The 27,390-nt window shown below is 36.7% G+C and overlaps 3 protein-coding genes and 1 non-coding gene across 9 annotated transcripts in view; 1 reads left to right on the forward strand and 3 right to left on the reverse strand.

Annotated features, from left to right (window-relative positions):
• Nucleotides 1–53: 53 nt before the first annotated feature.
• Nucleotides 54–7,590, reverse strand: dus2 (dihydrouridine synthase 2). Of its 4 annotated transcripts, none has more exons than XM_058767136.1 (16): nt 7,477–7,590; nt 6,887–7,065; nt 6,732–6,777; nt 5,711–5,802; nt 5,479–5,522; nt 4,980–5,040; nt 4,601–4,648; nt 4,449–4,514; nt 4,204–4,274; nt 4,035–4,121; nt 3,711–3,879; nt 2,903–3,024; nt 2,541–2,684; nt 2,371–2,458; nt 821–894; nt 54–731 (listed from the first exon to the last, which is right to left on the reverse strand). In XM_058767136.1, the coding sequence occupies exons 2-16, from the start codon at nt 6,998–7,000 to the stop codon at nt 470–472; spliced, it is 1,488 nt and encodes a 495-aa protein (XP_058623119.1). In that variant the 5' UTR covers nt 7,001–7,065; nt 7,477–7,590; the 3' UTR covers nt 54–469. The 4 variants fall into 4 exon arrangements, with proteins under 4 accessions (XP_058623119.1, XP_058623120.1, XP_058623118.1 ...); XM_058767137.1 differs by having other exon boundaries at nt 7,454–7,546; XM_058767135.1 differs by having other exon boundaries at nt 6,887–7,026; nt 7,477–7,540.
• Nucleotides 7,591–9,914: 2,324 nt separating this feature from the next.
• On the forward strand, nt 9,915–9,988 carry trnat-agu (transfer RNA threonine (anticodon AGU)). The gene has a single exon. It is a non-coding gene; the product is annotated as a tRNA-Thr (tRNA).
• A 207-nt stretch (nt 9,989–10,195) lies between these two features.
• On the reverse strand, nt 10,196–22,877 carry slc7a10b (solute carrier family 7 member 10b). Of its 3 annotated transcripts, none has more exons than XM_058767131.1 (11): nt 22,585–22,877; nt 20,629–20,842; nt 20,398–20,549; nt 18,245–18,370; nt 16,495–16,648; nt 15,774–15,897; nt 15,186–15,289; nt 12,577–12,673; nt 12,312–12,461; nt 11,953–12,130; nt 10,202–11,030 (listed from the first exon to the last, which is right to left on the reverse strand). In XM_058767131.1, the coding sequence occupies exons 1-11, from the start codon at nt 22,844–22,846 to the stop codon at nt 10,909–10,911; spliced, it is 1,683 nt and encodes a 560-aa protein (XP_058623114.1). In that variant the 5' UTR covers nt 22,847–22,877; the 3' UTR covers nt 10,202–10,908. The 3 variants fall into 3 exon arrangements, with proteins under 3 accessions (XP_058623116.1, XP_058623114.1, XP_058623115.1); XM_058767132.1 differs by having other exon boundaries at nt 10,208–11,030; nt 20,638–20,842; nt 22,585–22,876; XM_058767133.1 differs by lacking the exon at nt 15,186–15,289 and having other exon boundaries at nt 10,196–11,030.
• A 2,261-nt stretch (nt 22,878–25,138) lies between these two features.
• faap24 (FA core complex associated protein 24) overlaps nt 25,139–27,390 on the reverse strand; it is a 7,129-nt gene continuing 4,877 nt past the window's right edge. The window contains exon 4 of the mRNA XM_058767157.1: nt 25,139–26,653. Within this exon, the coding sequence (XP_058623140.1) occupies nt 26,411–26,653 (243 nt within the window). The 3' untranslated portion in view covers nt 25,139–26,410. The remainder of the gene's footprint in view (nt 26,654–27,390) is intronic.

Genomic DNA, 27,390 nt, shown 5'->3' on the forward strand with positions numbered 1-27,390 from the left:
GACATTTGTGAGTCACTGTACAGTACATGGGGGAAAAATAAATAAATGAAATGCATAGTTAAAATGGTTTATTTCACAATAATGCTGAAAACAAAAAACAAAGAAAAAAACACCTAAAATAAATAAAGCTTTATGAAATGTTTTGGCACTTCTGGTACTTCCTTGTACAGTCAGTACTTGGAGATACACTGCACCCTTCTGGTGAAGGGTGGAAATCCGTCAACCATAATTTTAAAAGTGTGTTTAATAAAAATCTCATCATTCTTCCAGGCAAAAACAGTAGCATAAAGCAAATAAGAAACCAGCACTAGTGTGCAATAAGAGAGATGGCACTTGGAACACTGAATTTAACAAACATGAAAGGCAAATACAAAGTGCACCCATATTTGTCAGATAAAACTGCACTCTGCACTTTAATGAAAGGGAATGCATGTCTTTAATAGTGAGTTCAGATGGTGTTTGGCTAATGTTAACGTGTGGTCTGACCACAGACACCATTCACAACTTTCGTCCTGCATATCATTTCCTCTTCCTCTTCCTGTGGGACTTCACTTATATGTCTCTTTCGTGCTGCTGACTCATTGGCATCTAATGCTGCACATTTTTTATCGTCCCTCTTGCGTTTATTTACCAGTCCGCTGTGCTCCTCTCCGATTCTACCCTCTGGAAGCCCCAGACTGCGTAAACACACTATAGCCGCAGCCTGCTCTGCGAACTTCTTTGATTTCTCCCTGAGGAGAGCAAAGCAGAGACAGAAATATGGTACAGTCGTTCTCTCTGCATTACTGCAGTGTGTAACTGTATCACAAACCAAACTCACCACAGAGTAGAGCGGTACTTCTTATTGTCCAAGATAACCGTAGACTGAAAAGCTCGATCTTGAGTTCGCTGTTCCTGAGAAGGGAACAAACTGCGTTTAAATAGCCTGTCAAAGATTAATATCCTAAGGCCAAGAAACTTTTCCAGTTTATCAAGATTTACTGGATATGGATTAAATAAATAAATATAAATAAATTAGTGCTGTCAAATGATTAATCACATCCAAAATAAAGGTTGTGTTTACATAATGTGTGTGTACCGTGTATATTTATTTTGTATATATAAATACACACCCACCCATGCATGTATATATTTATGGAACATGTTGTGTACATATATATATATACACATATATATATATATATATATACACACACACACACACACACACACACACACACACACACACATGCATAAATATTTTCAAAATATATACTGTATGTGTGTGTACAGTACAAACATTATGCAAACAAAACTTATTTTGGATGCGATTAATCGCTTGACAACACTAAAACAAATAATGTAAGTTAGTTAAGAGAGTAAGTTATGGAAGTAAGTTAGTTATATAACTTACTTGCTTAACTAAGTAAGTTAAGTTAAGTGAGTCAGTAAGTAAGTTCAGTAAGTTAGTAAGTCAGCAAGTTAAGTTAGTAAGTTAAGTAAATAAGTTAAGTCAGTAAGTTAAATGTGCTGTATGTAGGATTGACACCGAGCGGTTGAACTAGGTATTGCAGTCCAAATTCAAAATATTGGAGATGTTTTTTTTCACCCGGCCTCCTCCTCAGACTTGACACACACGCAGGATGCCAGATTAACGACATCAACAGAAACGAGCGCACATGCCAATGAATGAAATTAAATACGCTGCGTTTTCTGCCAACTGGCAACCCGCGGTGCTGAAATACAATTGGGTAAACTGGCAGTGGGCGGGTTTCACAAACCATAACAAACACAGACATTCCGGGCCTGAATGCACATTATCAAAGGAGAATAACTGACTGTAGCATTGTTTTTCAGAACCAAACTTCCTCTGTAAGTGATTTTAAAACATAAGACAATACCCAGATTTGAAGACTACAATAAGATTTCACTTCTACTGTTAATAAAATTTTGGTAGGCTACTATGAGATGGATAGCCTAAATGTTATATAATTCAGATGGGCTACCTGTTATTTTTATGGTATATCAAAAAGTGTATATCTTTTTAAATGTCATTGTTGGTACATTTTACCAGTATTTACCATACTTTCAAAACAAAAATTAAAAATGGAAAAATATGCAATATGAAAATAATTTAAGAAAAAATGTTTTAGAGAGAAAAAAAAAAAAAAAAAAGATTTGGTTTTCAAAAAGGTACATCTGGGGTCGCCTTATATTCGGGTCAATACGGTCAGTAAGTAAGGCCTAGAGTGGTCTAGAGATTCTTCAGGGGATTCATCCAATACAAATAACATTATTTAGTTTTTGAGGTGGTGAATTAAAATAATTTATTTTAATGCTGGTTTTGTCTTATTGTGAATCATCTGAATTCATCTCTAGCTGAGAACTGACCGTCTCATATACAGGTTGATCAAGCTTTTCCTTGCGGCTCCACTCCAGCAGGTACATCTTTGGCGTGATCTGAGGAGGGTAATCTCGCCTGGAAAACGCAGACACAACACAATAAATATCAACATGTTAAAGTCCTGTCTGTTTTAACGGGCCACGAAGGGTCACTCCACCTTTCGAAGCGGACAGGCATTGTGAGGACACCCTCCTCCAGTCGCGGGAGCTGCGGCTGATCGCCGTTGGTCTGCAGAGCAGCTTTTCTGGCCTCCAGTTCAGCTCTGGTCTTGTTGTAGAAGTCAGTCATGCCAAACACCTCACTGCAAAACACAGACACGCAAATGGGTCAAACTTCATGAAAACAAGAAATCAACTTTTTTTATTATAATGTTTTGACAATTAAGCACATTTAATAAAATCTCAGACTCTTTATCATAGTCATTAGTGTCATATTTATCTTAAATACTGTGTTTTCTGTTTTGTGCATCAAATAAACCATTAAAAAAAAAAAATCCACATGTGCAATGCATGAGGTTACCATATTTCTTCGCTGGTCTGAGCTGCATGCAACCGTTTTCCAAACGGAGACTCAACTCTGTCTCTGAGCATCTGGCACAAGCAGTATTTGGTGTTAAACGGGTTATTGTCATAACGAACAGCCTGTGGGTAAATACAGGGAAGAAAAAAGAAGGCTCATAAACAACATAGTTTTGCATTTTTTATTTACAATATAATATACAATACAAGTGGAAGCATGAGAGTTAAAGTATGTTCATGGAAGACTAATTTGCCATTTCATCTTATACATTTACACTTAATCATACATTTTAATCATACAATGTTATTGTATTTTATTATGTTTTCATTTTATATGACGTGTTATAAAATAGCTAGTTAATTATTTATGTCCATAATAATAATAATAATAATAATACATTATTATATATGGAATTTTTGTCATGAATTATTGGCAACACTTGAATGTGTTTACATTTGTTAACTATATTTAATGCATTAACTAACTAACTAAAAATGAGCAATACATTTGTTACAGTACTTATTAATCTTAGTTAACATTAATAAAAATACAACTGTTCATTATTAGTTCATATTAGCTCAGGTCCATTAACTAACATTAACAGAAACAACTTTTCATTTTAATAGTGTATTAGTAAATATTGGAATCAACATTAACTAAGATTAATAAATGCTATAGAAGTATTTTTCATGTACTATTAAAAACTGGAACCTTTTTGTAAAGTGTTACTGATTTTATATGATTTATTCTGATTTTAAACAACTTATGCCGGAGCTTGTGAAACTGATGCAAATGTTGTGTCACTCACATATCTGATGTACTCCTCCATCACCTCCTCCACAGACAGCGCCCCCTGCTGCCGGAAGATGGAGGGGTTCCACATGGCGGCCCGAGCCAGCATGACAGACGACGCTCCTGTCGCCTCTCGAAACCTCTCGATGTCCTCGAATGTCTTCACCATGTCCGAAGAGCCTCCACTAAAAACAAACAGAGAGGAAAAAAGGGTTAAATAAGATACTAACCAATAATACCAACTGCACTGCATATGTAAATGTCAAAGGTTGCTGATTCAATTCATGGACAGTTTCTAACAGTAACTGTGGCGTGGATGTAATGTATGGTGAAGACTGACTTGGCGATGACGGGTATGGACACACTCTCAGCCACGGCCTGGATATAATCACAGTGGACTGGATGCCGCGGTCGCTCTTCTTTCATCCTGACAACAAAAACAACAAAATATAAAGATGTTCTGAAATAGGAATCGATCTATAACCAGACTTTTAAAGAAAACGTCTCACCTGCCGTGCACCGCTATGGCCGCCACTCCTGTTTTTTCAATTCTCTTCACTAAATTCACTGTGTCCTCAAGCTGAGAGAGCACATTAGGTGAACTATACAGTAATTACTCGGAGCAGTAAAGAATGTGATTCATATCAGGGTTTATTAACTCTTAATACTGTGTATTTTGTCCTCATTAAAAAAGCAAAAAATAAAAAAAGCAATGAACTGCTTGGAAAATACAAAGAAAAATATGGTCACTTACTGTAGAAAGGATTCTGATTTTACACGTAACCGGTTTTGAAATTCCATTCACAAGAGTGCTTAGTATCTACAAAAGACAAGTGGTTAAGACAAAGAGTGAAACTGATTTTAAACTAATACAACTGATGAAAAAAAAAAACTAAGAAAACTTACAGCTTCAATTTTCTCAGGGTCAGAGAGAAGCGCCGAACCCATTCCTCCCTGTGTGAAATAAATGTAAAATGCATAAATATCATAGGCAGAAATATAATAATAATAATAATAAGTACTTTATATTCCTACATTACTGCAACACTAACGCCGATGTTACTATATTTTTTTCCTTTCTAATTTTATACTTTATTACAAATTAATTTGAGTGAGAAGTTAAATGTAAAATGCTGGAATGTCTTTGTAGTGCATTTCCACTGTGTTGATGGATGAGACCCAGAATCTTACCCTTACGTTTTTGTTTACTCTCTAGATTTAAATATAAACATATTTTAAGATTGTCCGTGTGGTTTGCATGTTTGACACAGAACCAGATCTGTACCTTTGTAGAGTATTCTTTGGGACAGCCCATATTCACATCCACAGCCGCCACATCGCTTTCCCTGTTCAGGATAAAACAGACGTGCTGCACTGAAGTTTAAGAGTGGATTCATTAGAGAAACACTTGGTCTAATATCAAGTCAAGTCATATTAATTTATAGCAATTTATGCCATACAAGTTGTTTCAATGCAACATGACAGTAAAAAACAAAACACAGAACATTAACAGTATTACCTGTAATGTTGTGAAATGCATCAATAATGAAACATTCAATTTAGCTTTAAAGCAGCTCTACAGAAGATAAAAGTGCCATAATTCAATTCAATGATGTTAATGCGGCGAATTGTGTCATTACCCAATTTAGCTCAAATTTTGTTCTCAATTGATAACGTCAGTGCAGTTAAATCTATACTATTACTGAATTACTAATATTTGTCTTTTAAACCCCAACTAAAAGTAAGCCAGGTCACATGAATATAAATAAAAACATCCAACTCACACGAGTTTAGCCACAGCCAGCGCTCTCTCCGGATCGGCCGTTCCCTGAGAACACGAGCACAAAATCAGATTTTTTTATATATAAATTCAGCTGATAACATAGTATACACTCAATCTGAAATGCTCAAATGCATTCAACTTTATCACATAACTCATCACACAGATATACACCATAATATGTCCTATCGGAGACATATTTAAATAAATAAACGTGAAGACGTTCACATACTGACCATCTGGAAGACCACACGGCCCTCCTCTTTACTGCAGGTGCGAAACATCACACGCTCATCTGGAGCAACAAAATCAACCGTCTCCAAAACATCTGAAGACACATAAGAAGGTTTAGTAACCTCGTAAACCTGAGGGTTTTTTTTTTTTTTTTTGCTGTCATTCATATGGTAAGAACTTCTGGAGGCTTGTGATCAGTGAGAAATCAATGGGGTCTTTACAACAGCACAGCAGATACCATACAATGATGATTGAGAGATGAACAAATAAACACTCCTCAAAAGCCTGATGATCATATTTGAACAGAAAAAAAAAAAAAAAAAAAAAGTAAAGCTGAGCTGCTTCAGTGCAATAAGTGTTTATTTTGAAATATTATTAATACTGCTGTGAAACGATTAATCGCATCCAAAATAAGTTTGTTTACATAATATATGTATGTGTACTGTGTATGTATTATGTATATTTAAATACACACACACAAAGTATATTTTGAATATATTTACATGTATAAACATTATTTTATATAAATATATTTAATATATAAACATAAAATTTTTCTTAAATATATACATGCATGTGTTTGTATTTATATATACATAATAAATATACACAGTATATACACATTACGTAACTAAAAACTTATTTTGATGCGATTAATTGTTTGACAGCACTAGTTATTAACATATATATATATATATATATATATATATATAAATAAATCACAGCAAAAAGACATGTGAAGCTGAAAGTGGACATTCATACTATTACACTAAAAGAGTATAAACTATATCAACCAGACGACAGAAGGCATGTAGTAGATTAAATCCACTAGATTGCGTACAAGAGGTTTTTCCACCAATATTTCATCATGCTGATCATTTAGAGGCCTTTAGAGGAAATGTGCCTATCAAAAAATGATACAGTACGCTTTATAGGGTCAATACATAAGTTGGTCCGATTTCTCATCACTTAGAGCAGTTAAACGTGCCTGAGCGACATACTGTATAATAAATAATAATGTACCGTTTACCACTCTCTCACACTGGGCCATTTTGATGTCAATCAGCTCCTGAAATACACAAGGGCCATGAGACCATGTGCACATTTAGCAGATTTCAAAGCAAGTGCATTAGCTTCAGATGGAGTGAAACGTGCGCTGGTGTAAATGTTCATCTCACCTCACAGTACACAATATCTGCTCCATAGTCCAGGGCCAGCAGCCTCATGGGCAGAGAGCCCACCCGCACCATAGGGGCCAGAACAGCCTTCTGAGCAAAACACAAGCTCGCCATCACCCATCCACGGACCGACGGAAACACTGGGATATATCACACACCAACATAAACTCCGAAATCATCTGTGAATCATTACCATCAGACAGAACACGCCTTTAAATGACACCATCTCATTTGTCACCCACTTATTTTCAGAAACATATTAAACGTTACCCTTACGAAAATTAACCATGGTTTTACTACAAATAAAACCAAAAAAACATGGCTACTGTGACGTTAGTTAAACCATGGTTTTGTAGTAAAACTGTGGTTAATTATATAATTGGTAAACACTACGCCAAAAACACATGGTTACCACATTTTACGACGAATAACACCACGGTTAATTTTCGTAAGTGTAATACAGCCAGCTATGTTCAGTATTCAGAGTAAATTATAGCCATCGAGAAGAACAGTGACTGTGTGTTATTATCACTAGAGTGATATTACCGCAGTTTTGTAGATATTTACATGATAAATAGAGTTGAGCTTACTCGGATCACAGCACGCGCGCACAGCACACGCTTCCGGTTCTGACGCCATCGCCGCGCGACGGGATTTGTAACATGCAGAGTTTTACGTTTGAACACATACACAAATCTAAATATTTGAAAGTAAAACCAGCCTTTTGTGCATTTCATAATGAGTTTGTTTTGTATATAAAAGCCCTTAAGGTGATGAAGGGGAAGAATGCAATACATCTGTTTTCTATTATTACAGAATATGGTTTACAAGAAAAACCCTAGCCCTTTCTATGTTTTATGTATTTTATTTTATTATTTTTTTCCCTCTCTTTGTTCCCTCTATTTCTGTTGTATTTGTATGCACCTGTTCTGTATATTGTAATGTAAAGATGTTTTGACATTGCCAAGTTGTTTGTACATTAATAATTGTTCAATAATAAAAAAAAAAAAAAAAAAAAAAAAGTTTTACGTTTGAACACATATTTTACAATTTTACCACGTAATCTATTGTTCCTCACATATTAACCGAAGATTGTAGTGGAATACTATAGTAGCCAATTTTGTGTTATGTAATAAAGTCTTGGACACGCAGAGAAAGTTGTCTGCGCTAAATATAATAATCATAATTAAAATAATAATAACAATAATACATAATAAAAATAAAATAAAATAAAATCCTTTCAGCAGTCCGAACCGTTCTCTCAGACATCAGAAGACTACAGAGAACGGTTCGGTCGAGATGGTCCTCACTGCAGAACACAAGATCCAGGAGGTGGAGTTGGATCTAGATTGGATCCCACCTTACATAGACCTAAACCTACCCGTCTCCACCCCCTGATCCCTAAACCCACCCATCCCCACCCCTAAACCTACCCGTCTCCACCCCCTGGATGTGGATCCAACTCCGCCCCCTGGATCTTTTGTTCTGCAGTGAGGGGCTACTGGTTCGGTCTGCTGAAAGGATGCTCCCTGCACTCCCTCCAAGAACTGTATACATCCAGAGTCCACAGCCGCCGGAACATGTTTATCTGGGCGGGGCTGGGGGCGGGGCTTGATGTGGCAGGGCGGGGCCACGGTGGGGGATTTTTGACAAAATCCTATAAACAGCCCAAACTCTTATAGATTATCATACAAATGAATATGTAGCCTATATGCGAACCAATATATATATATATATATATATATATATATATGTGTGTGTGTGTGTGTGTGTGTGTGTGTGCTTTTAGTAATATTCATATTTCTATTATTTAAGGGGATTTTATTAAATATTAGCATCGCTGATACGCAAAAGTTTTGGTCAATGCACTTTATCGAATTCTCTCATCAGAAACAGCAAAGTGCAGATGTAGCCTACCTTGTGCGATAAGAGATTAATTCATCATACACTGCAGACAACAACAACATCACTGATTATAGCGAACAGGTTTACACTCATACTTCAGTAATATTCTTTGATAATGTAAATGTTCTTTGTTCGCTGTATAATTTGTTCGTTGTTTGAATAATAGTGGACATGGCGTTATAATTAAACTTGAAATGTTTTTTTTTTTTATATATATATATATTATTAAACGTGATCAGGTTAAATTCAAATTCAGTCTTATTAAAATATTTTGTTATAATATGGATAGAATGGTTTTTACAAGTCGGAATGTAAACGGTAATAACGCGAACATTCACATGAAGCTCAGTCGGTGTGTGTGTGTGTGTGTGTGTGTATGTGCGTGTGTGTGTGTGTGTATGTGCGTGTGTGTGTGTGTGTGTGTGTATGTGCGTGTGTGTGTGTGTGTGTGTGTATGTGCGTGTGTGTGTGGGTATGTAGGTACGCGCAAGAACAATACAACCGCACTAGGCTATATATTTCTGGTCAGTTTAACAAATAATCACAAAAAATAAGTATTTTGGGGATGATCGAGGGGCAAAAGGAAGATCTCAGACCCGGTCTCACTCCTCGCTCCTGCGGCTCACATCCAACTCATCCCCTTCTTGAACTTTTGCCATCTGGCCGGCGTTACAGACTCAGAGCCCAATTACCAGGACAGCCAGGCACAAGAGCAGTCTCTTCCCCCAGGCAATCCACCTCATGAACACTTAAATGTTCTCCACATTATGCAATAAAAATCGGCAATAACCTTATATTTATTTGTTACCACCTCAATCCTAGCACCTGCATCTCATTCTATTCTATTCCATTCGATCATCTATAGCACAACTGTACATACAATGTATTTTATTTTCAATTTTTGTCTATTAATATTTACACGTGTATTTTTTATTGTCTGTGTGTTCTTGTCTCTGTGAACTGGAAGCTTATGTCACTAAAACAAATTCCTTGTGTGCGCAAGCATACTTAGCAATAAAGCTCTTTCTGATTCTAAACTAATAAACGACCAGACAAACAGGTATTAAACGATCATGACCCTGACACAGTCTTCAAGAGGTGTATTTTCGCGGTTTTTCGCGGTGGCGCCGTGGCTTAGTTGGTTAAAGCGCCTGTCTAGTAAACAGGAGATCCTGGGTTCGAATCCCAGCGGTGCCTTTTAAAGCGTTATAATTTATTACCGTGATGTTACTGCTTTATCTCGTACAAAACTGGACTACTTGTGCACATAAAGGTGTGTGGGAACCAGTCTTGCTCTTGCAACTCTTGATACACATTCCCTTCAGAAAGTAAACTACAAGAAGAAAACAAAACATACAAAAAAAAAAAAAACTGGCTGAACTGGCATTTTAAATCTAGCAGTTGTATCAGATATGTAAAGTTTTTTTTTTTTGTACTTTTAATCAAAAAGGAGTTATGACAAGTTCTCTTCCAGTGTGTTCGCAGTAGTCTTTCACCTGCGCATGAATCACCAGAAGCCTCAAAGCGACCCGATCTGTACTGAAAAGTACTGAACACTGATTTTGTTTTGTTATTAACAGAGGATAATCTATAAATATAAAGAATGGAAATTCCTTTCAATCCCTTGTAAATCATTTTAAGCAATTAATTTTGAAACCATATAAGAAAGTATGCTTGCACGTAACAATATAATTTGAGACTAAAGACCAAAACTGTGAAGCGTGAGCATTGTTAGAAGCACTTTAAATGTATTTACATCAGTGAGGCGTGCAGTGCCTGTAGAAATTGTTATGTGGTTGGAAAGACATCGCAGGTGAAGTATCGTACAAAAGAGAGGAGAGATTCTGTACATGTATCAACAATTGAACCCCAGTTGCACATTACAGGGTTTGAAAACAGTAGAAATAACACACCTAACCAAAAAGTGAGCAATACCCAGTGCAATATACAATCCATGATAGCTGAAACAGTACCGTTTAAACCCACTGAAGCATACAGATATAGTCCCCATTTAAACAAATGAGGCGGTTATTGTTTCATTTCTTTTTTACTACTACTACAAGCCTGGGAATTGTGGATTTTAAGTGAAGAGCTGCCAAATTAAAGTAGTACACAATTCAGAGAGGTCCAGAAGCTTTGCTTGTGAAGGAAGACCCGTCAGTCCATTCTGCCACTTCAATAGGATCGATTTGCGGGAAAACGACGAAAAACACTCGTTGTCCCAGATACGTAGCCCACTCTATAACACAAATACACGATATCATTTCATGGTTATAAAACATTCACCCAAAAATGTAAAATCCTGTCATCATTTACTCATCCATATGCCATTCCAAACCACACGACTCATGCAATGTGTATTCCGAAGTATTCTGAATATGACAGCTTTGTATGACATAAAATGAAGCGGCTATTAAGTTAAAACCTTTGCAAAAAAATAAAATAAAATAAATGCACTTCATTGAATGTGTACATTAAGTGCTAGTGTACTTCAAATCCTAAAAGTATATATATATATTTTAAACTGTACTCATAGATATGATTTAGATTTGATATTACTGAAATTAAAAGCCATTTAATAAGTGTACCTAAAGAGACACTTTCATGACACTTAAGTTAACTTTTAAAAAGTTCACTTTGTAATAATGTCAAAATAAAAGTTTCACTTTAAAAGTGCATTATTTTTGTCATGCTTTAAATAAATACACTTATATTGACTAATATATTAAAGCACATCATTTGAACTATAGTGTGTTGTTTAAGAGTACATTTAAAGAAAATGTGTATTTCATCATTACAAATGTATTTACAAATATATTTAAACGGGTTTCGGTAGAAATGACATTCAATTTAGTTTAGTTTACCATAAATGGTTGTCAATACATTCGGTAGCACACTTTAACCATATTTATATAAAATATGGTTAATATAATACAATTTACTAAGAAAATTGCATATTATATGACTTCAGAGGACTTGGAAAAGAGCAGCATGAACATTCTACATAATATCTCGTTCTGTTTTCCACGTAAAAGAAAAAAAAGGGTTTGGAACAGAATGAGGGTGAATAAATAATTATTTTAATATGCATTTTTATTTTTTTTATTTTACTGTATCAATATCAATTGCAAGAATATAAATTGCTCATCCAGTCTCCTTACCGATGAAGTCGTATATGCATTTTGGCTTGTCTTTCCAGTAAACTCCCAGGAAATAAACAGGCACTCCAGTGAGCATAATGACCAGCCCCACTCCACACACCAGCGGCTCCGAGTGCAAACTGAAGCCCAGCAGGAGAGCCCAGAAGAGCAGGTAACACACCGGCACTAGGAGACTCACCTGACAAGAGACAAACCCTAAAACTCTCATATTCACCCAGCAGCTGGATCTATGCAATATAAACATGATCTGGAAGTGACTGTCCTGCTGACTACTGCAGCGGAATGCACCATTTTGTTTTATGTGATGTAGAATAGGTTCATGAACAGGTTGTTTGTAATATTTGTATATAATTGAATACCTTGATGGGCCTGTATAAGTTTGGCTTCTTCCATCTGTAGTAGAGCAGGCCAGCAATAGTGACTCCATAAGAGAGGTAGTTGATGAAAGAGACATAGTTTATAAGGTTGTGAGTTTCTCCAATGCACAAGATCACAATTGTGGCAGTGCACTGAAATACAAGATAAAGAGGAAAAATACAGAAAGAATAAAGTTAAACAGAACAAGTTACACTTTGAAGAAACACGAATGGCTTGTAGCTGTAACAAAAGCTGAAAATCACATACACAGACGAGCAGAGCTGGAATCGGCGTGCAGTGCTTGAAGTGGATCATGGCAAGAAGGCTGGGTAAATGTCCTTCTCGTGCCCCGGAGAAACACAACCTGTGTGTATTTAAACAAATGCACACGTAAACAGTAAACGCATAACAAAGAATCACTTCCATAATCGGTACTGATATATTCTCCCTATACAAAAATTACGCAAGTTGCGTAGGGCCCCTGAACCACTAGGGGGCCCCTTTCCCTCAAATATTATTTAATGATTAGGGTGTATAGAAATTGTTTATTTTTATTTTTTGGCTTCCGATATTATGAAAATATGATGCCACATTGCGTTTCCTTCCTTTAAAGTGGTGCGCTGCCGCATTTCCTACATAACATCCAGTTTTCCATGCTAAGTTGACAAGTTTTCACTTAAACACAGTCAATTATGTCAATTAATTGAACATAAACTATTGGGAAATTAATCAAATGCTTGTGAGTATATTATGTCTGCATTTGGTCTTAAAGTGACAGCAGCCGATAAACCTGCAGCTGTCTCTGTTATTTAATGTTAATAAAACAACAAAAGAAAATGAGAGAATCCTTAATTAATGAATAACTTTAGTATCTTCAATAAGAATTTAATTCATATGGTGAAGACTATACAGTGCACTAAATGTTCAGAAATATTTTAAATTTGGCTGAACTGACATTACTGGACGAGAACAAAACTTCAACTGAATCAAGCTGCATAATGACTTTATTGTCTTCTATAGATTTTGCAACATTGTGACTGCTGTTCTTAAGAAACTCTGCTGTTCTTGATCTAATCTGCTATTCTTATCTAAAATTCTCAAAAAATCTGTCTTTATAAAGCTGCAGAATTATCTGCATACTCACTTGATCTCTGACATTTTTCAATCTGGCTTCAACGCGCTTCACAGCACTGAGTCGGCTCTTTTAAAAGTTGGTGACGCCGGTGACACTACAGCTTTAGAGCTTTTAGATCTGAGCTTAGCTTTTGATTTCACTGACCACACGATTCTCTTATATTGACTGGAGCGGTACATTAGTATCACAGGTACAGTGCTTAAATGGTTCAAGTCGTTCCTATCAAACAGACGTTTCTCGGTTAGTTTAGGTGCCCATTCGTCTTCAGCAACTCGCCTTACCTGTGGCGTACCCCAGGGATCGATTCTGGCACCTCTGTTATTCTCTTTGTACATGTTACCTCTAGCATCTATTATGAGTAGATTTGGTGTGTCTTACCACTGCTATGTGGATGCCAACCAACTCTACATACCTATAAAACACAAGAGACTTGAAGCATGTCTTCATGAACTTAATCTGTGGCTCACTAACAAGTTAATTTTATCGAATGACGATAAAACCCAAATTATCATGGTCCAAAAGAGCTCTCTAATGGAAATGTTATTGACCTAGGTACCCTCTCACCATTCCTTACATCCAACATTAAAAATGTAGGATTTTATCTTGACAGCAGTCTTAAACTAGACAAACAAATCAATGTCATAGTTAGCACAAGCTTTTATCATCAAGTCTAACCATTTTTAAGTAGAGATAGATTTGAAACAGTTATTCACACTTTTATTTCCACACGACTCGAATACTGTTAATTCATTAAATGTCAGGCTACCTCTCTCCTCAATTTCTCGTCTCCAAATGGTCCAAAATGCAGCTGCGTGTTTTCTCACGGGCAGCCATACAGGTGTTAATATCACTCCAATTCTACACACATTACATTGGCTGTAAAGCCCCTACAACACAGCTGTGGCCTAAGCTGTGGAACAACCTACAATTACGTGTTAGAACTGCTTCTACATCTGAATTTATATCCATGCTTAAATCTCATCTTTTCTCTTGTGCTTTTGATGTTTTGTAAATTTGTTTGTTTCTGTATTTTATTTTATTTTATTTTATTTTTAATTTAATTTAATTTATTTAATTTTTTTTTATTTAATTTTATTTTATCGTATTTTATTTTATTTATTTTTACAGTCATGCACAGCACTTTGGCCAACCAAGGTTGATTTTTGTGCTTTATAAATACAATTTGATTTAATTTGACTTCACTTATTGAACTGAATTGAATAAACGTCAAATTGATTTGAGCTGAATATGACACTATTTTCTTCTGCTTAGCTGAACTGAACTGTTTCATAATTGATGAATGTTACACAGTTATTGAACTGAATCTACTGACTGGAGCTGAATAATGACACTATTGTCTTATTAGGGCTGCTCTACAGCAGAACTTGGATTTGTCTCAAATTTGAAATAGTTTGCACCATTGATTCTCTGTTTTGAAACTATCTGTATTGTAAAAAGCCCTATATAAATAAAGTTGCCAAAATGCCAATAGAGCAGGAAAACCTAAATCTTAATCTTGACTTTAGGATTAATATAATTAACAGATCTAAAGACACTTTTAAAATAACTGAAGTTACTGCTTGTTTGTTTCCTTCTTTCAGTGTGAACGTTCAAAGAAGAATTAGATTTGTGCACATTTTGTCACAAGATATTATCACAAGGAGCCTGCCTCACTTGTTAAAAGGTGACCCATTTCCTCATGAGGTAAGCTGACAGTAAAATGAAATAGAAATGCTCTCACCTGGAGGAGGTGAAGAGGTAACCATTGATGCCCCCAAAAGTGGAAAGTGCCACAGAGATCGGCATGAGGGTGGAAAACACCCCGAGAAGCTTTTCACCGAAAGTCTAAGGCAAATTAAACAGAACTGAACATTCAGAGTTGTCTTGCCCATTGATAAGCACAGTTTATTGCCATCTGTGTGTTTTTTTATTTTTGCACCTTATTTACTAAAGAAAGTATTAAAAACAGGCACAAATGCACCCACAAAATCGGTGTTGATCACAATTCACACAGTACTTGTGCAATGTTTGTGAAGGATGCAGCACACTACTACAATCATACTTTACTAAGCCTGTACAATATCACTCCACTACTACAATCCAGATACCCGTATCAATAGATACACATTATCTCTGCTTACAAATCTTGCTTTATTTGAGCCAAGGTTATTTTAGTTAACTAATATGAAAACTGTTGTTTCTGTAAATGAAATAAACTAATACAAATGACACAAACACACATAGCGAATCCATCATTGAGAATCAATAAGCTGGTGCCTTTAATGAACAAAATGTTTTAAGACACGACGAGTCAAAGGCTTGTACTTACAACAGCCACTGCGTTGGAGGACAGCAGTTCCTCAGGAGACATGGAGGAGAAATACGCAATGTTTGTGAGCGTGTACACACATGTGACCAGTGGAATGGAGATGTATATGGCTCGTGGCAGATTCCTGAGGGAAAAAAAACAAAACAAAACATAATATGCAAACGTATATATCCAGCCACAGGGCACGTGCGAATAAAAGTTCCTGGTTAAAAGGGTAATAACTATGCAGTAGATAATAACTGTAGGTTCGACAGCATAGTCAAACAAATAATGTATCCATGGCTGAAATTTTAGGATTTGTATACAGTGTATATGTACATTTTTGAAATAGTTTATGTCATATAATGTGACTATCATTCAGTATCCTGATAATTATATTAGTTGTAAGTAAATGGCAGCAGTTTAATCAGGAAATACACAATATAATCCAAAATAACTATTTATTTAACACCAAAAGAAGAACAAGACAGGAATCTTAAATCACATGCAACTCAACTACAATACTGGACAAGGAATGGGAGGAAACACAGGGCTTAAATAGACAGATAATGATAACCTGAAGAACAGGTGTGAACCAATTAGGAACCAAGGAACTAACTAAGGCACAACAGGAACAGAACACAAACCAAACCAGAGCATAACAGAAAATACACTCAGTATGAGCCAATAAAATTGTTCCAGCAGATTTTGTCGGTCCAGCCAAGTTGTAAAAGTGACTAACCTCCTCGGATCCACCACTTCCTCCGTAACATAGTTGAGGAAGTTCCAGCCACTGAAGGCAAAGGAGGCATGAAGAAAAGCCAGAGCAATCTGCCCTATGGAGGGAGCTTTATTAAACGTGAACGCCACCTGTGGAGTCAGGCTCTCATAGTTACCTGAGGAGACAGATACGGCTTTGTTAATTGGACAATTAACAATATTTCAAGATTAACATGTATACTGGACTGACACAACTCAGGTTTACTTGATTATCCACTAATAATTATAGTATCAGATATGACACACCAGGCTTTTGAGAAATGTTTATTTGCTATTAGGAGATATATAAGTGACAACTAATATTCACATGCATTTTATGCAAGTAGTCTGCTGTTGCAACCCGATCTCATGGCAATTCATACGTATTTTAGTATGTAATCTCATTGGTTTAGATTACAAATGTGACCTTGGACCACTAAACCGGCTCACTGTAAAAAAAAATGACCGTGATTTTAACGGTAAAAAACTGTGAAAATGCTTCAGTAAAAACCTGTTAAATGGTTAACGGTAAGTTCCCCTAATATATACAGTGAAAAACTGTAATAAACCTTTCAGACAATTTTACGGTGAAAATGAAATGTGAAAAATAATGTAAAATTTACAGGGAAAACCCGTAAATTGACGTTCCCATAATTCCCTGTGTTGCATTTCAAATTTTGTTTGAATTTGATGTTTTTTCTTTGAAATAACTAGGTTTCTTCTTAAGTTTTTTTCTTATCAGTTATGTTTATTAGGGTTGTATTTTACATCTAATGTTGTTAAATTAATGTTTATTGCATATTTCAGTATAATGAGTCTCACCATGATGGTGTTTAGTGTTTGTGTAAATGACACTGTGCACCTTCTACGCATGTTATTAATTAAAAGCTGCTTCTGATGGGCTTTGGTTCATCATGTGACTTTCTCATAACCACCTGCATTTGGTGCTTATCAGTTGTATGTCAAAGGTACAAAACAGATTTCAGTACTTCAATAGGTTGGTAGGCTATATTAACATTATATCAGTTAATGCAATTACAGTAGTTAACTGTAAATTTAAGTAAAAAAAATAAGTTTTAAAAAGTTAAAATCATAAAACCTAAAACGTTGCTATCATATTTTTTTACGGTAGAATTCCGGCAACCACAGCTGCCGGTTTTTTACTGTACATTTTATGGAATTGTTTTTACAGTGAGTCATAAGGGTCAATTTTGTGCAATTGAGATTTATACAACTGAAAGCTGAATAAATAAGCTTTCCATTGATGTATGGTTTGTTAGGATCGGACAATATTTGGCTGAGATACAACTATTTGAAAATCTGGAATCTGAGGGTACAAATTAAGTCCTTAGCAAAGATTAAGCTAATTAGTTAAAGACTAATAAAAATTAAGTTTTGATATATTTACAGTAGGAAATTTACAAAACATCTTCATGGAACATGATCTTTACTTAATAACCTAATGATTTTTGGCATAAAATAAAACTCAATAATTTTGACCCATACAATGTATTGTTGGCTATTGCTACAAATATACTTGTGCTGCTTATGGTTTTGGACTGCTTTTGTGCTCCAAGGTCACAAATAGGAATTTCATCTCACTTTTTGCCCATATAAATAGCAGCAACTATATGCTATAAATATGCTAAAAGTGCATATTTTTTCTCAGTCTGTTCCTCTGAATAAAACAGAGTTTCATCATAGGGAATAAGGTGTTTTTTTCTTCCTCTTACCTCCAAAGATCTGCACTAAACCGACGATAATGATGAGCCCCAGAGCCAGCAGCTTCCCCACGGTAAAGGCGTCCTGGATCCGTGTGGCCAAACGCACACTGTAGCAGTTCACCCATGTCAAAAACACTGCAAATATCCACACACACAAACATTAAAGATTGTACGATGTCCTGATTGAATCTCTTTAACGTGTGACTTTAAATACAATGTTTTTTTATAATTAACGTTTCAAAGTTAAAAATATATGACTTGTTGGCATCAGCAAACACTGTTTTAGGATTAGTTTGCATGGGGTTCTTGACAGAAATGTGGGAATGCTAAAAAGGGGAGTGGATTTGTAATTCTATGGGCTCATCCATCAGTGTCACAGCTTACACACTCTTTCATAATAAACTTCCCTCTACCGAGAGAAGTTTAAGCCCAATTGAAACAAATAGATTTGAATGAGAACAAAACACGGGAGCAAAGAGCAGGTCTGTGAGGAGATGGAAGGCCTTGCGTTTTCCTGGCGCTCTCTTGCTGCTGTTGTTTTGGTTTGTGTGAATGACTCCACATAACGGGCTTGAATAATGAGAGCTAATGCAGCAATCACATGCTATAGAGCCACGCCACTCCATCACTGAGCCGTCAAGTGCTGCTGGCACAGATCCAGAGCTGTAACTGTAACCGGGACACTCAGGGAAAAAACATTCATGTACTGAAGTACTTAAAAAAACAACAACAACAAAACAGACAAGCATTAAACAAAACATGTTCCATACAACATAACAAAAAAAACAATTCTAAAGGATCATGTGACACTAAACTCAATATCACTGTTTACACTGTATTTTTTATCAAATAAATGCAGCCTTGGTGAGCAGAAGAGACTTTGTTCAAAAACATTTAAAATTTTTAATTATTCTAAATTTATATAAATATATTTTTTGTAGTTCAAGAAGTTTCAAGAACCAAATGTATATACAGTATATATGTGTATATATATATATATATATATATATATATATATATATATACACACACACACACACACACACACACATATATAAATATATACATATATGATTTTATGACTTTTCCAGAACTAGAAATCACACTCTTAAATATATATTTAGGTTAAAAAATAAAAATAAAATTATATACCGGTATATATATATATATATATATATATATATATATATATATATATATATATATATATATATAGTTATGCCATGGTCTGTCTGAATACTGGATTCTGATTGGCTGGCAGGTGTTGATTAAATTCGTTGAACTGCAGGTAGTTCCAGGTCAGTTTAATCACGTTCAATATTAATGCGCTTCCTATAAACATTAGTAACCATAGTAACATACAGTTACAGTTGAATAGTAATACAGACGAAAATAACCGTCATATTTAGCTGCGCGTCGGGTGGTTCTTCGCCTCCACATCGTGCATTCAAATCGTTTAATGCACAGCTAGCCGTTGATTATCCCTTATATATATATATATAGAGAGAGAGAGAGAGAGAGAGATGCCACTTTGCTTGATCTATCTTGATTTTTTTATGTTGATTTTTAGCCACTTGAGCTTATTTAAAACTTTTTTTTCTTTTTTTTTTGCCACAGTACAATTAATTTGAATATATTTAATAATATATTTTATATAATTAAGGAATCTTGTGGAGCCCTTAAAAGTGTTTCACAAGTTTCATTTAACGATTGTGCAAAATATATTGAAATATACTGATTTTAGACCTATGGAGTACTTTTATGATATGTTAACGATAATTATGCACACTTACATGCTGCTTATTCTTACTTTTGAAGTTTGACAACCCCAGTCAACATTCATTTTCATTATATTGGAAAAAGTGGCCAAGTATTCTTCAAAAATTCCCTAGCAGAAAGAAAGTCATACAGGTTCGGAATGAAGTGACATACTTTCTCCTATCCTATTGCAAGCATTCAGAAGTCAGGGCTTTGGGAAACATGTGTGAAAACAGTCATTATATTTGCACTTTCGCTTAGTTCAGCAGAGAACACACTTCAAATCTTGCAGTTAAATCCTGTTGAATCCTCAGGTTTACTAAAGCCATTTCAAAATATGTACATTTAGCACTATGGCATATAAACTCTGTCTATTCATATTCATAAAGAAGTCAAGCACTCACGTATGCAGATGGCGGACAGCATGCGTGTGGCTATGTATGGAGGAACGCAGTATGGGAAAACAGGCTGAAGCACGTAGTTAGAGAAAGTGAGAGCGATGACTGCCAGTGTGGTGGGATACATGATCAACACTGCACTCCACAACAGCAGAAACCTAGAGAGCAACACGACACATTCAGCATCTGTGACGGGCGTTTGATTTCCATTCAGTGTTTAGTAGATCATATATGGACCTGTCATACCCCACGAGACCGCCAAAGATCTCTGTGACGTAGGAATAGTCTCCTCCAGATTTGGGGATGGTGACCCCTAGTTCAGCGTAGCACAGGGAGCCCAGAGCAGCGACGCCTCCTCCTAACACCCACACCACCAGCGCCAAGCCAACCGAACCCGAATGCTCCAGGACACCTTTAGGAGAGATGAAGATTCCTGAGCCAATAATGTTACCTGAGGAAAGAAAGAAACTGTCATTTCCTGAACACAAAAGGGCCCAGTGATCCACAGAGCAAGCCTGGTGTATATTCCTGTTCAGAATATTTTATATGTAAAGCTTCATATTTTATTAACCAATATATAATGATGATGATGATGGTTAAGTTTGCATAATCATCAGAAAGTCACTTTATAAACATATGCACAATAACAAAAAACATAAACACTTCTTGGATAAACTAGTGAGCACAATAAAAACACACTTATTTATTAAAAACAATTTATTTATTTTTTTTTTTTAACTGATTGTCACATTTAAAATTTACAATATTTATCTTCTGCCGCCACCGGATTCCTCATCTTACACTTAATATACAAAAGCATTACAAACAATAGCAATGGGTTTATGAACAAGGTTCCCTTTGTGACAACTTACCCCATAAACTGTGCCCTTTTTTTTTTTTTTTTTTTTTTTCAACAACCCAAAAAAAAAAAACTGACCGTTAATGATAATTAGTTTACATGGCCATTTCCACTAATTTAGTTATTTAATTAGTGACCTACAAATAGTGCAGAATCTTAAGTATTTATTTTTAATTAGGTCATAACATTATTTCAACGTTTAAATTAAAATCTCAAATTATCAGTATGGTCTCAGGTAGTCAAACAAATAACTATTCACTGGAGTAAGGACTAGCTCTGCATGCATTGCCTCCCAGTGATCCCTGAGCTGATGTAACGACACTGATTTGACTCGTTCCACCCTTTTGTTTAGAATTCTAAGCACTATAAGAACTAACACAACACCAAATGCAAATATACAACAGCAAGCAACAGTGCATGGCCGGTCAACATCAGCCGTGTGGCCCCGCTGTAGTACCTGTGAGAGTTTTCACAGGCAGACAATGATCGCCCCCCTCACTAACCCACTTCCAGCAGCTCTTCTCTCAAGCACCCAAGTGTCGTACGACGAGATTACGTAACAGCAGGCATAAATAATCTACTGCTGCCCGTCACAGAGCCGGCTGCCATCAGGCGCGCAGGGAACAATCTTTAGCTTTCATTCGGCTCCTTTCAGAGGAAAAACACATCTGAGAGCGCCCACACGCTGGATGTGAGTTTAGACCCAAGTTAACATATAAAATTAAACATATCTGCAAACTTAAGTTGTTTTTTAACACTTAATTGTTGAGATGATTGTTGATAATTCAGTATCTTGTTTTCCTAGTTTAGATGTTAAGACAATAAATAAATAGATAGATAGATAGATAAATAAATAAATGAGTGAATGAATGAATGAATAAACAAACAAACAAACAAATAAACACTTAATACAGGACAATAAAATGATTAGTAACTAAGTTATTAAATAAAGAACTATATATGCGTGTTAGTATACATTAGATATTTTTAGTTTACACACACACACACACACACACACACACACATATATATATATATATATATATAAACTAATAATATCTAATATGTACTAAACAACATTTATTTATTATCCTATAATACAGGAAAATAAAGCAATAACATGCTAATCTGACAATGGTAAGCAATATTTAACATGCATTAAAAAGTATAAAGTCTATGTGTGTTCTAGTGTGCATAGAATCACCAAATATACATGTGGAATAACAAGATGGCGAATATCTGCGATACATTTGTCTTTTTTAGGTCTTGACAAGTTCACATGTTGGCAGAACGGCCCACAGTCAAGAAGAAAACAAGTTGTAAACTTTCCTTACCAATGATGATCGCGCACGCGCTCAGAAGCCCGATCTCCTTCTTGAGTGTCACGCGCTCAGGGATGCCGGAGTCTTGTTTAAGATCGCTGTCTTTCATCATCCTCTGACTCTCCGTCCTTTTCCTCTCTACTCCATCCATTTCAGCTCGCGCACGAACAGAGAGCTGGACTGCCTCTCTTGAGTCGCTTCTGAGGATTGAAGCATGGTGAAAGAGCCGCGCAGGCGCCGCGTCTCGCGCTCCGGACAGAATGTTAACGAGCATCTCTGCACTGATGGCCAAACCATCACTGCAGTACCACACATGACCCGTGTCCCGTGCACTGATCCAAACCATCACTGCATACTACACATGACCCGTGCACTGATCCACACACTCTCCAAACCATCACTGCATACTACACATGGCCCATGCACTGATCCAAACCATCACTGCATACTACACATGACCCGTGCACTGATCCACACACTCGCCAAACCATCACTGCATACTACACATGACCTGTGCACTGATCCAAACCATCACTGCATACTAAACATGACCTGTGCACTGATCCACACACTCGCCAAACCACCACTGCATACTACATGACCTGTGCACTGATCCAAACCATCACTGCATACTAAACATGACCTGTGCACTGATCCACACACTCGCCAAACCATCACTGCATACTACACATGACCTGTGCACTGATCCAAACCATCACTGCATACTAAACATGACCTGTGCACTGATCCACACTCGCCAAACCATCACTGCATACTACACATGACCTGTGCACTGATCCAAACCATCACTGCATACTACACATGACCTGTGCACTGATCCACACACCGCCAAACCATCACTGCATACTACATGACCTGTGCACTGATCCAAACCATCACTGCATACTACACATGACCCGTGCACTGATCCACACACTCGCCAAACCATCACTGCATACTAAACATGACCTGTGCACTGATCCACACACTCGCCAAACCATCACTGCATACTACACATGACCTGTGCACTGATCCAAACCATCACTGCATACTAAACATGACCTGTGCACTGATCCACACACTCGCCAAACCATCACTGCATACTACACATGACCGTGCACTGATCCAAACCATCACTGCATACTACACATGACCCGTGCACTGATCCAAACCATCACTGCATACTACACATGACCCGTGCACTGATCAAATCATCACTGCATACACATGACCTGTGCACTGATCCAAACCATCACTGCATACTACACATGACCTGTGCACTGATCCAAACCATCACTGCATACTACACATGACCCGTGCACTGAGTCAAATCATCACTGCATACTACACATGACCCGTGCACTGAGTCAAATCATCACTGCATACTACACATGACCCGTGCACTGATCCAAACCATCACTGCATACTACACATGACCCGTGCACTGATCCAAACCATCACTGCATACTACACATGACCTGTGCACTGTCAAATCATCACTGCATACTACACATGACCCGTGCACTGATCCAAACCATCACTGCATACTACACATGACCCGTGCACTGATCCAAACCATCACTGCATACTACACATGACCCGTGCACTGATCCAAACCATCACTGCATACTACACATGACCTGTGCACTGATCCAAACCATCACTGCATACTACACATGACCCGTGCACTGATCCAAACCATCACTGCATACTACACATGACCCGTGCACTGATCCAAACCATCACTGCATACTACACATGACCCGTGCACTGATCCAAACCATCACTGCATACTACACTCTAAGAAAAGTCTGTAAAAAATAGGGCACAATCTACTCTGTTAATGTGAAGGAATTTTTCACAGGTTTTTTTTTTTTTTTTTTTTACCTGCATTTTAAATTATGCAGTGTATTTTGTGTTTTCGGGTTACAGGGGATAATGATTATGTGGTGGAAAATTACTAGTAGGCTACCTTTTCCATTTTTATAAATATTTCCCCATTTCCTCTAAACTGACAAACAATCGCAGATACATAGCTACTAAAGTGCATTGTAAATGTACAATAATTCAATTATTATTATTAGGCTAACATTTTTAAAATTAAACAACTGTAAATAGCAGCTAAATTAATTCACGTGATTGTACTGCTAGGCATCTTTGGTTTTCTCATTTTGTGTGACTTAGATGGAAAATGTGTGCCTTTCTATCATTTGAGTCACTTATTGCTAAAAAAAAAAAAAAGTTACAAAAAGTTGCAAAATAAATAAATAATAATAAAAATAGCTAAATGTGTTGCTTGGTGCTTTTGGAGGAAATTTGCTAGGGTAGTCTGAAAAGTTGCTAAATAGCAACAAAATTGCAAAGTTGGCAACACTGGACGGGATCGGGACTCGAACTCGGGACGCCAGAAGCACAACAGCCTTTTTTTGACAACCCACTCTCAAAAGGACAGTAACTAATACTTCAGAAATTCTAATACAACTAAACGTAGTTTATGCCATGTTTATTGAGGCAAGTTCAGCCAATAAAAGGATCTACAGAAGAGCAGCTGAAAGGACGGGTACAGGGCGATCGCCTCCTCCACACCGATATGTGTTTGCAATGCAGAGGATTCCTCACTCGTCGTGAAGGGAATTTAGGAAGTCAAGTCGTGAATTTGTGGCTGTAGCTTTTCTCTGCATGCAGATAAAGGAGGCCAGTTTTCAGCTGATCTCCCTGAGGAAAGCCGTTGAGAGTGAGCTGCTTTGTAGTCCAGCAGGAAAGCTGAACCTCTGCCAGCAGTGTGCGACGCTTAAAAGAGGAAGTCGAGCAGAAAACCAATAGATCACAGGAGCTACAGACAGAGAGCTGTACTGTATGGGTACTGATAGAGGGAGACAGAGACCAGATTATATACTTCAAGAAGAAGAAAACAAAAGAGCAGCTGTGGTTACAGTTAAAAAGTACCTTATAGCAAGTTTTAGAGTTTTAAGATTTAGAGTTAAAACAATTACATTGTGTGTGTGTGCGCAGTGCCATAAAAAAAAAATATAAAAAAATAAAACATGTAAAAGATTCAAGACGCCAAAACACTGTCAAGGTAGCAGACATTAATCTAAAATAATTTAATACATTTTAATTTTACAACATAGGATGGAACATAAAATCCTAATGCATGCAACTGGGGAGGAGAAAAAAAAAAACACTAAAAGAAAACAGAACAAAATTAAACGAAAAACAAAGTCAATTTATAGTTTCAACAGTAAATTATACATTTTTCAAAAACTGTACATTAAAGTTACATTTACAGGAACATATTACTGTAAAATAACAAGGAACTTATTAACCAGTTAACAGGTTTAACTTTTGAATTTAAAGATTTGGCTCCATTTAAAATCTGAGATCACAAATGAAAATGCTGTTTTACACGTTCTAATTTTATATTTTTGACATCTTAGCAGAAAGGAAATCCAAACTTTACTGCAAATTAGGTCACATGGTCATTGCCACTGATTTGGTTATTTGATTTGTGACATAAAACAGGGCAGAGACTGAAGTATGTATCACCATTTTGTATGTTTGTCCATTTTATTCTTAACGATCAATGTGGTCTCAGGCCCAACTGTACAACAAACACATTAATATCATCCCATGTTTCTAGAAATATCCCATAGCATTTTTTCATGCAACCCAAAACAAAAAGATAAAGTAAATAAATGCATGAACAGGAACATAACAACAACTCCCACTTTGAAATGGGACTTTGTTGTAAAATGGGACAAACACGAGGCAACTGAGTCTTTAGCGCCACCTGTTGTCTTGTTGTTGAAAGTCCTTCTGTTGTTGGTATCACGCAGTCCTATGTGAACTGGTTGTGGAAGAAAGCTGTGATATTCTGGGCTGTGGCCTGTCCCACGATGGGCTCCAGCTCATGCACTGAAGCGCCACAGAGCTGATGGATGCTGGGGAATCGCTGGAGGAGCTGCATGGCCTTCACCTTTCCGACGCCAGGGATCTGCAGAACCAGACTCAACACCACCGGCTCCAGCAGTCGGGACACGCTCTTCCTGAGGAACGGGTTCTCCTTGTTCTCTCCAAGAGCCTGCGGAGGACGGATGCGTTAGGACCTCTGGACTGAGCAGCACTGAAACACCTCACCTATATCTCAAGTATATGGCTTTGGAGATGTTTTGCATAAATCAAACAGGACGATCAAGAATGTATCTTTTATTAAGTGCATCTGTTTAACCGCTCATTATCACACATATCTAATCTGGAGCATATGCTCCACTCGGAATTTCTTTTAAAGATATTTGCTTTACATGCTCATTTGTAGTTACTTTAAGGGTTTTTTTTGTATTTTTTTTTATATATATATTTTATTACCTTATGTCCAAAACTGTAATCTTATTGGATCCAAGTAAATCTCATAGGTGACCTATTTTGATCTCAAAAAGGTGAGGAGTTTGCATCTATGGTAACCTCAAGCTCTTATCCCTTCCTCTTTCACCGCTTTTTTTTATAAAATCTACGGCCTACAGCTGCTAAAGTGTGATTTATCATGCTCTATTTGTTTACCATTAGTGCACGCTGATGACGATTTGTTTTTCTATAGTGAAGTGTGTCGTGTCATACTCGTACAGTCTACACACACGTCGTAGCCAGGTTTATTAGATCATGTCGCACAGCGTGACACGCAGTGATCTTATAGGATTGATACAATAGTGCAGTGTGTCTCGTGCTGTAGGCATGTAGACGTGGTCAATTCAATCTGATGAAAACCGAGAATCTAAAGTAATGTGATTCAAGGGACTTTGAAAGTGGCGTGGTTATTGTTGG

The sequence above is a fragment of the Onychostoma macrolepis genome, chromosome 25 (genome assembly GCF_012432095.1).
Source record: "Onychostoma macrolepis isolate SWU-2019 chromosome 25, ASM1243209v1, whole genome shotgun sequence".
Lineage (NCBI taxonomy): Eukaryota > Metazoa > Chordata > Actinopteri > Cypriniformes > Cyprinidae > Onychostoma > Onychostoma macrolepis.